Source organism: Alosa alosa, chromosome 22, assembly GCF_017589495.1.
Source record: "Alosa alosa isolate M-15738 ecotype Scorff River chromosome 22, AALO_Geno_1.1, whole genome shotgun sequence".
In the NCBI taxonomy this organism is placed as follows: Eukaryota; Metazoa; Chordata; class Actinopteri; order Clupeiformes; family Clupeidae; genus Alosa; species Alosa alosa.
In genome coordinates, this window is record NC_063210.1 from 4,773,552 (window position 1) to 4,787,120 (window position 13,569).

The 13,569-nt window shown below is 44.7% G+C and overlaps 1 protein-coding gene across 1 annotated transcript in view; it reads right to left on the bottom strand.

The window, feature by feature from the left end:
• LOC125287242 (SH3 and multiple ankyrin repeat domains protein 1-like) overlaps positions 1–13,569 on the bottom strand; it is a 59,096-nt gene that overhangs the window by 8,797 nt on the left and 36,730 nt on the right. Inside the window, exons 17-25 of the mRNA XM_048232805.1 lie at positions 9,162–9,244; positions 8,772–8,896; positions 4,311–4,446; positions 3,408–3,488; positions 3,124–3,132; positions 2,821–2,847; positions 2,513–2,569; positions 2,196–2,311; positions 1,646–1,772 (exon numbers count right to left, since the gene is read on the bottom strand). Of these exons, the coding sequence (XP_048088762.1) occupies positions 1,646–1,772; positions 2,196–2,311; positions 2,513–2,569; positions 2,821–2,847; positions 3,124–3,132; positions 3,408–3,488; positions 4,311–4,446; positions 8,772–8,896; positions 9,162–9,244 (761 nt within the window). The remainder of the gene's footprint in view (positions 1–1,645; positions 1,773–2,195; positions 2,312–2,512; positions 2,570–2,820; positions 2,848–3,123; positions 3,133–3,407; positions 3,489–4,310; positions 4,447–8,771; positions 8,897–9,161; positions 9,245–13,569) is intronic.

Consider the following 13,569-nt stretch of genomic DNA (forward strand, 5'->3'; position numbering starts at 1 on the left):
TAGATAATTCATTCAAATCATATGTCATACCAAAAGCACTCAGCAGGCTTAGTAACATAAACTCATTAGAGAGGTAATTAAATCAACTGCAAATCAGTCCACACCAAAAAGTTAAAAGAAAACATTACAAAAAATGCACACATGGAAACTATTTGATTATAGACTGAGTAATATTATTTCTAGGCTATAGCTCATCCATAAAATAATATCACCAGACCCATGAATATGGAATGAAATAAGATGTGGGGCTCAAAATCACACAACTCCACAGATACAAGATATCTCATGAACCATTCACTGGAAATTCTACTTCTAAACGAAGCCCAAAAGGTCTAGCAGAACTGTTAAATAGCGTATGAATATCACTCTGCTCCTAAAATGTCCATAACTCTATTCAATAAAAGATAAAGATGATAGCAAACCATATTTACCAGAAAATGGTGGAGATGCCAAAGATTATTTTGATGGATATCAACATTTTTAATGGCCATTTCAAGACAAAATTAGGCTGTAAGCAACTTTACACTGATCACCATATTATGCAGGGATAGTGAGTTCACTAACAACTGGACCACCAACACAGCATCACTGGCGAAGAAAGCCCAGCAGCGCCTCTACTTCTTGCGCAAATTGAAGAAGGCAAGTGCCACGCCTCCCGTCATGATTACATTCTACAGAGGGACCATCGAGAGCATCGTCTCCAGCAGCATCACAGTGTGGGGCGGAAGCTGCACAGATCAGAACAGGAAGACCCTCCAGCGCACTGTTAACACAGCTAAGAGGATCATTGGAGCACCACTCCCCTCCCTGCAGGACAATTACACCACCCGCCTCACCCGCAAAGCACTAATGATTGTCAAGGATACAACCCACCCTGCACACGAACTGTTCAGCCTCCTGCCCTCTGGAAAGAGGTACAGGAGCCTCCGCTCCCGCACCACCAGACTGGCAAGTAGCTTCATCCACCAAGCAATCAGGATGCTGAACACTCTACCCACTCTCCCATCACTGACAGCCCCCCCCACCCACCAGCCAGCCAGGAACCTAGGATCCTTTCTACCCTAACCCCCAACACCGCCCTGTGGAACTGCACTGTGACTGCGCGCCCCTAACGTGTTGCTGCTTCACATCAAGCCTGATATACTTGAAATTACTGCATACTGCATATCAATGTAAATATACAGGTCACACAAGCACAAGTTTAAACTTCATGTAACTGTTAAGACTATATAAATATAGAACACAACTACCTCTATTTTTTTTTTTTATATATGTCCGATATTTCTATTTTGATACATACATGTTCTATATTTCAGTCTCGCACTTTAATTTAATGTTTATTGTCTATGGCTATGTCTATAGTATGTCTATGTCTGTATTTAAAGTATGTCTATGTCTGCATGGGAAAGTAAGAAACGAAATTTCAATTCTTTGTATGACCAGTGCATGTAAAGAAATTGACAATAAAAGCCGACTTGACTTGACTTGACTTGACAAAACCTGTTATTTTGATTTATGGTAAACTCGTTATTTGATGTGCAGAATAGTCAGATTGAGTACAGTAAACAAATTGTAGCACTGTATATGTGCTCTGCATGCTGAATAAGGAAAGTGACAAAGCACTGGAAAATAGTGTCAGGCTCACCAATGGACTTCTGCCGAAGCATCAGACCATGCTGGGTGGCGTGGCTTGATGAAAACTGGACTTGGTTATAACCAAACCCAGACCCTGATGACATCATGCCAACACCTGATTGTTCAAAACTTGGTTGCTAATAGGACAGACAAGGATAGAACAGAGGAAGAGAAGATAAGAAACCACACTCTGCAGTATATAACAGGAACAAAACATGCACACACAGTATGCCATAGCTACAGTCTACCCACTGGAAATATTTAACAGTCAAATTAACCACAACAATCTACTCTATAAGGTCTTTCACACTCTGTCTAACCCATTTGAGTTGCATGGGCAGAATTTGACAAATATCAGACATTGTCACTGACCAGAAACTCCCCCTTTCTCAACGTTAGTATCCTAATCTTGACCTGTACCATATGGATGCAGCATGTCTCTTGTGCCTAGATGTGCTTGCTCTTAGGTGTTTGAGGAGTGCAGTTGGTAACAGGACTCCTGGCGCTCACGTCTCTGCCCACCCTCGGAGTTGGGGGTTCTATTGCCATGGCAACGATACCTTGTTAGTGTAATAGCCCTTATTGCGCTCTCTCCTCCCTGTGTGACCTCGCTGGGCCCCCCCCTCAGATGGACTAATGGTCTGCTGAGCGGCTGCCAGGATCTCATCCAGCTTATCTACAGAGGGGGGAAAGAAAGGGGGAGAGAGAGAGAGAGAGGGGGTGGGGTGGGATTGAGTGAGAGAGAAAGAGAGAGAAGAGAGAGATGAGGAACCAGTACATTACTATATGCACCTGCCATCCCACCTGCTGTGCATCTTGCTTTATGTAAGTTGAAGTGAGTCTAGTATGTGAGAGCAGTCATTTGCCATTTGCTTACTCAGTGCCATTTGATAGACGCTTCTCTTCTTATCGGTGGCCTGGGATGACTCGTATTCTGAAAAAAAAAAAAGTTCAGAAGACATTTGACTGTGACCTTCAAAGAATCCCAGAGCAGTGCTTCAGTCAGTGCCCAACAGAAAGAAAAAAAAACCCTCTCCATTGGGAATGATGTGTGTATGCATGAAGCATTCTAGCAGCATATAATCATCAAAGTTTCTTGTGGAGAGGTCGAGATAAAGGTTGCACTAAACTGAATTTCATTTTTTTTTTCCAGATGGAGACATTTTAAAGGGAAGAAGTAATTACCCGCTTTCTTCTTCCAGGGAGAGGCTGCTATTACAGAAGAGAGAAATGTGTTAAAACTACTGCAGGAGGCGTTGAAATTACATGATGTATGATTGTAACACCAAAGATCACTGCTGCATACATACATAGGAGGTCAAATGACAATGACAATTATGCCGATGACTATGGTGTGGATCAAAATGGTGGTAATGATGAAGATGATGATGGTTAGGAAGAGGAGGAGGAGGATGGGGTCTTCATGGTCATATATATTTGTGAGTGTGAGCAGGAGAGAGAGGAGGGTGAAAATGGAGAGATTCACACCTTTCTCCACTGAAGAGGAACCAGAGAGGAGAGCAGAGCAGAGGGAGGAGAGGGGTCAGTTGGGACATAAACACACACACGGCAAATACACACGCCACACATCAGGAAACACAATGTTTCTACGGTTACATCAAAACAACAATCTAACACCACAACAAGCACCAACAAGACTTTTTAACATTTACATCAATTTTAATATCTTAGATTTTATAAATGAATCATATACTAATATAAATGTGTGCATGCACAACTGCAGTATGGATGATATTATTGAATCCACGTACCCATCTCCTCCAGTTCAGAGGTCATGGATTTGGAGCGCAGTGCGATGGCTGGGGGAGTTAGCCGTTTGCTCTGAGGGGGGGCTGTGTGGCAGAGAGTGGAACGGTGCCATTACGACAGTGCTCATTTCACAATTTGCAATTTTATGAACTCTCCCTGCAAACTGTTACGAATCAGGAACCAGACTCCCCAGGAAACTCCACAAATCCAAAAGACTCTCACAGCAGTGGCTCTGCCATGACTACAAGGGGGAGGCCAGTTTTTTGTGTTATGATTTACAAAAGTCATCACAGTTGTTCAGGCACTGCTATTGTGTTTCCTCTCCCATGAGAAGTCATGGTAACCAAAAAGGCAGAGAAAAATCTCAATACTGAAGCCTCTCCCAGAAGCATTCAGGAAAGATTCTCTTCTCACAGATGAAATTGAGAGGGGAAAATGGACCTACTTCTGGCTAGCCCTGGAGCTTAGCAGCGGGAGAGGAAGCCTGAGAGTCCTTAACAGTCAGCCATGAACAAGCATCACACACACAGACACACACTATACCAACACTCAAACACAGTTTTATTGGATTTTTGCCTTTTGCTGCTTTCCGACTTCTGTTACCTGCTAATGTCCCTTTCAAAGAGCCAATCTCAACCTTTTTCAGTGTAGATGGCTGCTGCTGGCGTGCCTTCACTTCAGCTGCTCCACCACCATACACTGCTTGTACAGCCCACAGAAACAGCCCGTCACAGAACAAAGAGCCAGTGAAGGGGCTCTGGAGACGTCAGTGATTCTGCCTCTGGTGCTCTCCTGAGAGTGTGATAATCCCATATCTAATGCGGCGCCAGAAATAAACATCGCAGGCCGCAAAGGCACGCAGAGGAGCCCACAGGGCTCGCCGTGACCCCTGCTTGAACACTGACCTTTCTTTTTAGGCACCTCCTCCATCTCCGGGTTTCGTGCCACCATGACAACCTTCACCATGAGGCTGTTTCCTCCCTGCCGGATCATGTTGACCACCTGCCGGTGACCCACCTTCACCACATTCTGCCCATTCACCTGCAACAGGGAGAGAGTTGGCAAGGGGATTCTTCAGTTCCATTTGGTTTGATTAAGTACAGTACATTGCCATATAATCAGGCACAAAATGTTACAAGACTAATATACGGTAAGCACAAAGACACCATTGACAAATGCACAGTTGAACAGGTCTGTACCCTCTACTATTAACACGGAGAAGGTTAAGCAGTATGATGGAGGAATTTGTCCAGTATTATAATGACCATTAACTCACTGAGAAGATCAGTGGTCCAGACAGGCTGAGGTGAATATGGTTATGATTACAGGTGTTATTTATACTGAGAGGCATTTTGTCTCTATCATTTTTCAAATGTTCTCCCAAGTTTCAAATTGAATTGAATGTCATTTTGTCCAAAGTAAAATAAATCAAATTAGGGGTTTCATTGAGAACAAATTACAAGACAGTTCCCACTGGAGCTGTATGACAGACACCAGAACCAAAATTAGAGAAGGAAGCCAAAAGCCACTTAAAGGAAAGCAAGGGATCTCAAAGGTGAACGTTAAAAGCCATATCTAAAGCAAGACCATAACGGTTTGCATTCCTCCCCGCTCTTTAAATGTGTTGCTTAAGAATGTTCCAGTGTTTAGATACAAAGGAATCTAAATGTGGAATCTGGATTTTGGCAGTAATTGCATGCTCCTTTCCTGAGGACTGTAGTCATTTTAATCCACATGACTGCAAGTGAAATTGAAACTGAGGTTGAACTGTAAAGTGAGTATACCACATTCCTCTTAACTTAGTTATCTCCAATTAGTTGTGTTGAGGACAGAGGACTCCCTTTTAGCCATTCTAACATCCATACACGTAATCCACCACATTACCTATCTACACAGAGACATCCGGCGTGGCCATGTGGGAGAGCCCTTATGGAATAAGTACACGTAGGAGGTAATTGGACGATTATGTGCAAATGAACAGTCACAGCATTCACATATGCTCTTGCTTAAAAGGTGATATTTCTGGAGATACCTCCCAACAAAGTAACATTGCCAGATGCTTCTGAGAAGATGCTATAAAAAAAAAAACCTCTCTGATTATCACATGTTGAAGATTGAGATCAGACATTACTGCCTTAGATATGTGTATATTCTGCATGTATGAAATGATGTTGATATGGAATTACAGAAGACAAAGCAAACCCATATCCTTCCACCAAGCTCTCACATCACAACAGCATCAGGTGAAGCTTAAAATAGTTTTGCTATGGCAACAGATAGAAGAGTGTACATTTCCCCTGAGATACGTTTGATCAAAAACTGTGATTGTCTGGTGGTGTGGAAGAGCTTTGGGCCCTACTGTTAACTCATCTTATTCCCTTTATGACCTACATGTAATAGAAAGAACAATGTTGGGGTCATGGACTCTGTGCTGATATCTAGCTATTACTTTGATTGGTGAGTGAGGAGGATCTACTGTAAAACAATCCAATTGTTCCAAAACAGAAAGTCAGAGTCCACCACCATCAGGAATGGCTCATGAATTAAGAATGTATGCAAACGACTGTATCTGTCAAGCTTCATATCTCCGTGTCTTGATTTAGTCTGATGAAATCATCTGGCTCAATAGATATCTGACCAACTAATATAAATGTCCAGTCAGGCCAGCCGTAAACTCAATTATAACATGGTCGATCAGACGTCCCCCTAATGGAATGTACTGAGCTCCACCATGGCATGGGCTAATATTCCAATTTTCCATCCGGATTCCATTAGGATTATCACTGCATCCTGCATCCACACACCTATGTTTGAGCACTTATTTGCAAGTAGGCAAAATATCGGTGGAATGACAGATATTGTCAGACTAAAATAAAGTGAGTGACCTGAACTTCTGATTAACAATGACAGACATGTATGAGAAATACAGTGAACTGTTTTTGGAGTAGGAAAGTCAAGTGATGGCAATCGTTTTGAGACCTGTTGAGACCTGTGGTTAAAACTGTCGCAGGTAGTTAAAACAAAACGCCATTTTTATGCCATCAACACCAAACAGGTGATCTGCTAGTCTGACTAGTTATCTGCTATTTTAATAATAAGATAAGATAAAAATAGGCTGTAGAACTGGAGGTGTAGCCGACAGCAGTAGATCTGATGGGAGGTCAAACATTTTTGTTCTGTCACTTCTTTGTACCAAATGCAGGAATTTGCATTGGGACACTTGTGCATTGACATCATCTTCTTCAGCCTTACTTAATGGACCATAAAGGGATCCGAAAGTCTATAAGGGTCTAACAAACAACCAACCTACAGTATGTTTTAGAGTCTGCTCTATTCTCAATAGTTCCTCCCTTATCACAATTTTTAACATGGAATGGCAGAATTCTGTATACTGGTTTTATGTAACAACTTATTTTGTGAGCACAACCATTGAATGCCTGATTTATTCACTCAATCCAATGCATTCTGCCCAGATAATGTCAACCTCTACATAATGTACAGTACTGTCCAACTCTCATGCGACTAGTTGTATGTGGTTGATTTGTGAGGCTACTAGATACTGCATACAGTATTTTTCACATGCAGGGTGTTATTTTGTGTAGAAATATGAGACACCAGATTGCACACACACAGTAGATATTTGCTGAATAAACAGCTTTTAAATTTAACTATTGGGAGCAAAAAAGGTTAAAGAAAAAGACTAGCTGTCATCCATTATCTCTTCAGGCAGCCATCCAAACACAGTGTTCAACAGTTGTACCGAGTGTTATTTGGGAAAGGCAGGATAGTGACTCACTCACCAGCACAAAAGCAATGGCTAAAAAACCCACGCCCCTTTAGTTGCACTGACCATGTTTAATAATGCCTTTTGTGAAATACATTTAGTCAAAAAGATCGAATTGCTACAATGGGGAACAAAATAATATTCATCCACATTCGTAGTAATTGATGGTAAAATGTCACGACAAATCAATCATTGGTGACCAAAAATAGTGAAGGGAGTTATTTGTAACTCTGTCACAAACAATTTTTCATTAGATATATGTAAAACTCCCTCTATAATTCCCAAAAGTAACAGGGAAACATTTCTGAGAGTGCAATAAAACAACATTTCCACGTCTCCTTTTGATCATGCCTATGTGGAGCACTCATAAGTGCCTTCGGCATCATCCCTTTTTCCTCCTAATCCTTCCTCGCCTCCTTCTCTCCTCCAGTTGTGATCCTAATGAGCCCTTAGCCATGGATTCATCACCACCACCAGTAGCTTACCTTCAACAGACTGAGGACCAGGCTGACTAAGGCTGCCAAACATGCGCTCATGAGTCACATTCCAGCGCCAGAGAGTGAGCCGAGTTGCAGCTCTTGCGCTGGTGATTGACAGGTTCAGGGCTCGTTCGAGGCCGCTTTGTCCTTGCTCTTTCTTTGCCCTGGGGAACTGAGATATTGCTCTGGCTTTGGTGGGCTCTATGTAAGGCCATGTGCCCTACTCCTTGCCGATGTAAAGAGAGAATTTTTTTTTTTAAAGATCAGAACAAGGCCTCTAGGTACAAGTTCAAACTCAAATCAAAGAAATGTTATTTTTTGCTAGAACATGTCCTCAAGCAAGGTGGTAAAACAAAATGCTTCAGCATGCCCACTGAGTAAAGATACCCTCTCCTGAAAACACCAACATCTGCTGTTATGTTATCAGTAAGACATATGTAGTAATGCTTCAGATAAACTGAACCAGAGCTCAGTGTGGATTGTCTGTGTCTGCCGTTTGGAGGGCTAAACTGTTCAGAGTCGTAGGTGTGGACGGCTGCCTCTCGGAGCGCATCTCGACCCCGCCGGTGGGACTCCTAACAGCGTCCAAGCATTCTTGGCTGTCTCGTTGTGCGCCTCCGCCACCTTCACACCAGCAGGCTCCGTCGCCTGCCTCCTTCAACCACCCACCACAGCTTACGCCTCATTAGCCTGTTTCTCTCAGCTCTTGCATGTGCCGAGGCAGAGTCAGACAGTAACTGACGGATTTTTAAGCTCTGCGCCATGCTTTACTACACACTGCAGGGTATGCATGAGCCCAAATCATTGAGGCGGTCCATTGAACATGGTACCACACACACCACGTCTCAGATTAATATTGCCATGGCATTGCCAAACACATCCTGAACCAATGTGCCATCTATTAAGTACCACAAACACCAACAATGAATAGGTACCTGTTTCAAGCTGGTATCATCCTAGATGTTTTACTATCCATGTAACCCATGCATCCTTCAAATATGCTTCTGTAGACCAATCCCTAACAATCCAAAGCCAGCAAGACAGAAGGAGAGACATACTGTGTATGGAAATGGGTAGAGAGTCAAGTTTGATGTCCACCTCACCTCAATGAGAAAGTCTCCCATTCGCAGTCCAGCCCTCCAGGCCACACCCCCTTCGTCCACTGACTCCAGATACTGTAGAGCAGGGAAGGCTGGCGTGGGAGTGAACTCTTCAATGGGAGTCTGAGCTACAGAGAGAGAGAGAGAGAGAGAGAGAGAGAGTAAACAGGGAGGAATATGAAGAAAAAAGAAAGAGATAAAGAGAGAGAGTAAAGGACTAGTGGAGGGGAGAGGATAACACAATGTTCTCCTTTTTGCATAATGTGCTATGAACAACAACTTAAACTGTTTAGAGAGGAAGGGAGGGTGAACTGTGTGTGGAGAGAGATAAGAGGGGGGGGGGCTATAAATACAGGTGAAGTGTAGGACAGAGTGAGCTGGACTGGGACTCACCTTTAGCTCCTCGAAGCACAAAGCCAAAGCCCTCATTGTCCTTCTTCTGTAAGAGAACGGTCTTCTCCTTTATGATGTAGTCACTACTCCAGAGAGAGAGAGAGAGAAAAGGAGTGAGAGAGGACAGAGAGAGAGAGCGATATGGAGGAAGAGCAGAAGAGGAGAGCAGGGAGTTATAAAGGGAGAAGTCATTTTGGGCGCTTGTTTATTGCTGTGACAAATCTGCCAGCCCTCTCCCAGCAGTCCCCTATGAGAACAAAGACGGGCTCTTCTCAACCCAGCAAACAGGGTCTGGGGTGAATCCCCATATTTACAAGCACACATCCACACCACATTATAGCCAGCCGCCGCGCTACCCAACCCGAGGCTTGTTTCACTCCCAACACGAGGGACGACTGCTCCACAGAATGGCTTATGCCAGGGGAATGTAGAAGAGTAGCTCTGGAAGACAACTGTAATATAGTGGAATAAGCAAGGCTGCTTAAAGTCTCTACCCTGTTATTTTGCTCTCTCCCCACAGAAGATGATCCTAATCTCACAAATCCTGCTACTGACAAGACACGTGTGTCAATGCAGGATTTTAAAAGACATCTCCCTCCAAAAATTACTCACGCCAAACAGATAACCAGTGACCCCCCTTAACAGACAGATGAGCAGTTTGTCATCCAAGCTGGGTGTAGGGAGAGGGGCATGAGATTTCAGCAGAGGTGGCGTCATCTAAGCCAGTCCAGTCCAGTCCACATGCTGATAGCAACGGCTCCATGACTCTGATTCAACACGAGGCAGCTGTGTTCCCATGGGAACCCCAGACAGAGACAGGAGAAAGTAGGTGAGGTTAGAGCGTGTGGGTGCTGATTTTTTCCCCCATTCTTTTTTTCATCTCTAGGTTGGTGGTGGGGGGGGGGGGTGGGGGGGGGGGGGGGGATCCCCCCTCCCTCTTTGAAGTCATGCTTTCCCGCCAGCCTGAGTTGATCGGTAACGGAAACGGCAGCTAGCGCGGGAGATCCCTATTAAACAACACCTCACCCAAACCCCAGCCTCGTCCAGTGCCGCCACGCATTCAAACGGAATACACTGTCCTTCACCCCACGGGATTAACCTTTGTGTCCACTCTCTCGTGCGCTTGCTTGCCTCGCGAAACGCCCGCGCGGCGGGATGAATCGCAGTGTTCTTTCCCCTCGCGCTGCTCGGCTCCACGGCGACGCTGCGAGCGTTTGTCTGCTCCGCTCCATCATGACGCTTGTGACATTGTAATTGCCCGCGGAGCCGTTTGGCTGCCCTGGGCTTTGGCGCAGCACTGGTTCTCCTGCTTTACTGTCAGACTGCATCAGGGTTAAAGGAAGGAGCTCTCAAGAGCAGGATCTGAGCCTGGATACTACAGCTACAACTGCACACATGTAGCCTACAAATACACACACAAACACAAATGTACCACACTAATGCATACACACATAACCACACACATGCACAAGAAAACACACTACACAGATGCCACATGCATATATACAGTACACATGCACACATGTGTGATCAACCAAATACACACACACACACACACACACACACACACACGCACACACACACACACACACACACACACACACACTATACATGTGCATACACACAGATGTACACACACACACACACAATCACACAATCACACAGACACGGACAAACATGGATGACATTAGGAAAACATCACGTTTAAAATGCAAATGGAAGTGAATACTTGTGCAAAAAATTAAAAATCCACTCTCTCTCAATGCTCTTCCACAAAGCCATGAACATCAACATTTCCAATATTTTCAGGTTAGTGGTCCTGGTTAGTGGTTTATGGAAAAAAATAATACACTGTAGTATATCGCAGTGGCAAGAATCGATATTCATTTATAGCGATGTTAATTTATTAATTTGTATCCTGATATCCACAAGGTGCCGCAAGGCCGAGTACTTCTCTTACGTCACAGCGGAAATGGAAAAGTGTTGAGAACAAATTCACTGTGGCAAGATGGCTGCAGAGACTCAACAAAACATAATATATACGGAAGAGATAAATGCCAATGTATTGCAGAATTGAATAGCAATCACACTGTGGCCAAAATATTGTGATAATATCGTGCCATTGCCACTGTGGCGATTTCCACTCCTACTTAATGCTAGTCTACAAAGAAGCACATAGAAAATGATTGCACTTGAAGCTACTTTTGAGAGAAAAGTAAAAACTGAAACTCCACAACCCAAGCTTTTGGCAGCCATCTGTGACTCTCTCGTTCTCTCTTTCTCTCTCTAACACCTTCTCTCCCTTGCTTTTTCACACCCTCTCTCTTCTCCCTCGTTGTATAGCCTCTCTTCTTGTCACACACAGTGGTAAATATAGCCAAACAAATCGGATAGATTTGCAAGTACAGACACGAAGAACTAAGAACCCTCACCGTCCTACAACCCTGCAATCAGCTGAAAGACAAAAGCATCTCTCATGCCAATGGTCGGCTAACAGCAACGCTCCTGAACTTCCAGTGGGCGGGTACCTGCTTAGCTGCATGGGGGCACCAGGTTTCTGGGGGTTTAGCAGGTGCAGGGGTTAGCATCAGCTGTGACCACCATTACCCCCCACAACCCAACCGCCACCACCACCACCACCACCATCACATTAACCTGAAGCTGCACTAAACTCAACTGTGTCAGCACTTGTCACAGCCAATGGTGTACAAAAACACACAAGCGCACACACACGCACACACACACACACTCACACACACACACACACACACACACACACACACACACACACACACAGACATACATTGCAACCAAATTCACTGCTAAACGGTGATCAACGACAATGAATGGCTGCAGTCTTGCAGTCCACCCTGCACACGCTGGGTATGGCTCCCATTTCCCGTGTGTGTGTATAAGTGCAGTGGCAATGTAACCTGTCGAGGCTGGTGGAGGCAGTGCTCCCTTGTATCAGCGTTCAGCGCTGTCCACGTTCAGCAGCCCATGATGTGAGGCAAGAGCAAATGTAATCCTCCCCGCACTCCGCGCTGCATGGCACAAACTAGGAGTACCAACCTTAAGACTCCACAGGCACAGGCACACACACACACATCACAGCACAGCTAATTTAACTGATTCTCTTACAGCCATGAGGATAAGGGCTGTACAGTCAGAGAACCCCCCCCCCACAAGCTCTCCCTGCAGTGTTCACAGTATGGGCAACAATTTGGATTGATCCTCTCTACCACAGAGCATACACAAACACTGACATACAAACACACATTTGCGTATGCACACACAGAACAACACACACACACACACACACACACACAATCACACATGTGTGTATGCACAAACAGAACAAATACACACACATACACACACACACACACACACACACACACACACATACGTACAGACTTGTGCACATACAACTAACAGTAATATTGAGTCAGCAGTACATTAAATGGTGGGCTGATATTGCTAGCAACAAGCGAGTAGCTACGCAAAACACACACAACACACACACACACACGCACACACACACACAACAATTGCTACCCCGATTCTGTCTGTCATTTTGAATTAGCCTACAACAGAAACATCTGGATGAAAATGTCATATTGTATCTCTATCACCCACTAACTCATACACAAACCCACACACACACATACACACTCACACACACATACACACTCACACGATGACTCATACTCACAGTGACATACACTGGCATGAACACACACACACACACACACAGTAATTCAGTGCTGAAACATATAGATATTCATTAATTCTCTAAACAAAAATGCAAAGACTAACACTGTCACACACATGCACACACTCATACACACGCTCACTCGCTCTCACACATACACACACAAGCATGTGCTTGCGCGTGTGTCCGAGCCCACACTCACACACATACAGAACATCAGATTCACAATGCCACATACATAGAGTCAGTCACAATCACAAAATCACAATAACCGTTACAAAACACCAGCCTGAAGACACACACACACACACACACACAGAGAGAGAGAGAGAGAGAGAGAGAGAGAGACATACACATACAGAGACAAATAACACAGTCATGCACCTCTTCTCTGCGTCTCTCCATCCCTCCTCACCCCCTCCCTCCATCCTCGGCAGAGAACGAAAGAAGAGGAGAAAAAAAAAACGAGAGACGCTACCTGTAAATGAACCACACGCTTCTGTTCCGCGGGCCCAGAGATGGCCAGGAAGAAGAGAGGGAGAGAGGGAGAGAGACATCCCTCTCTCCACAGCCCCCCATTGCCATGTCCCCCCCTCCTCCCCCTCCTCCTCCTCCTTCTTCTCCTCTCCTCCTCTTCCAGCGACGGCAGAGCCAGAGAGCGCGGCGAGAGGAGAGGAGAGGAGGAGAGAGAGG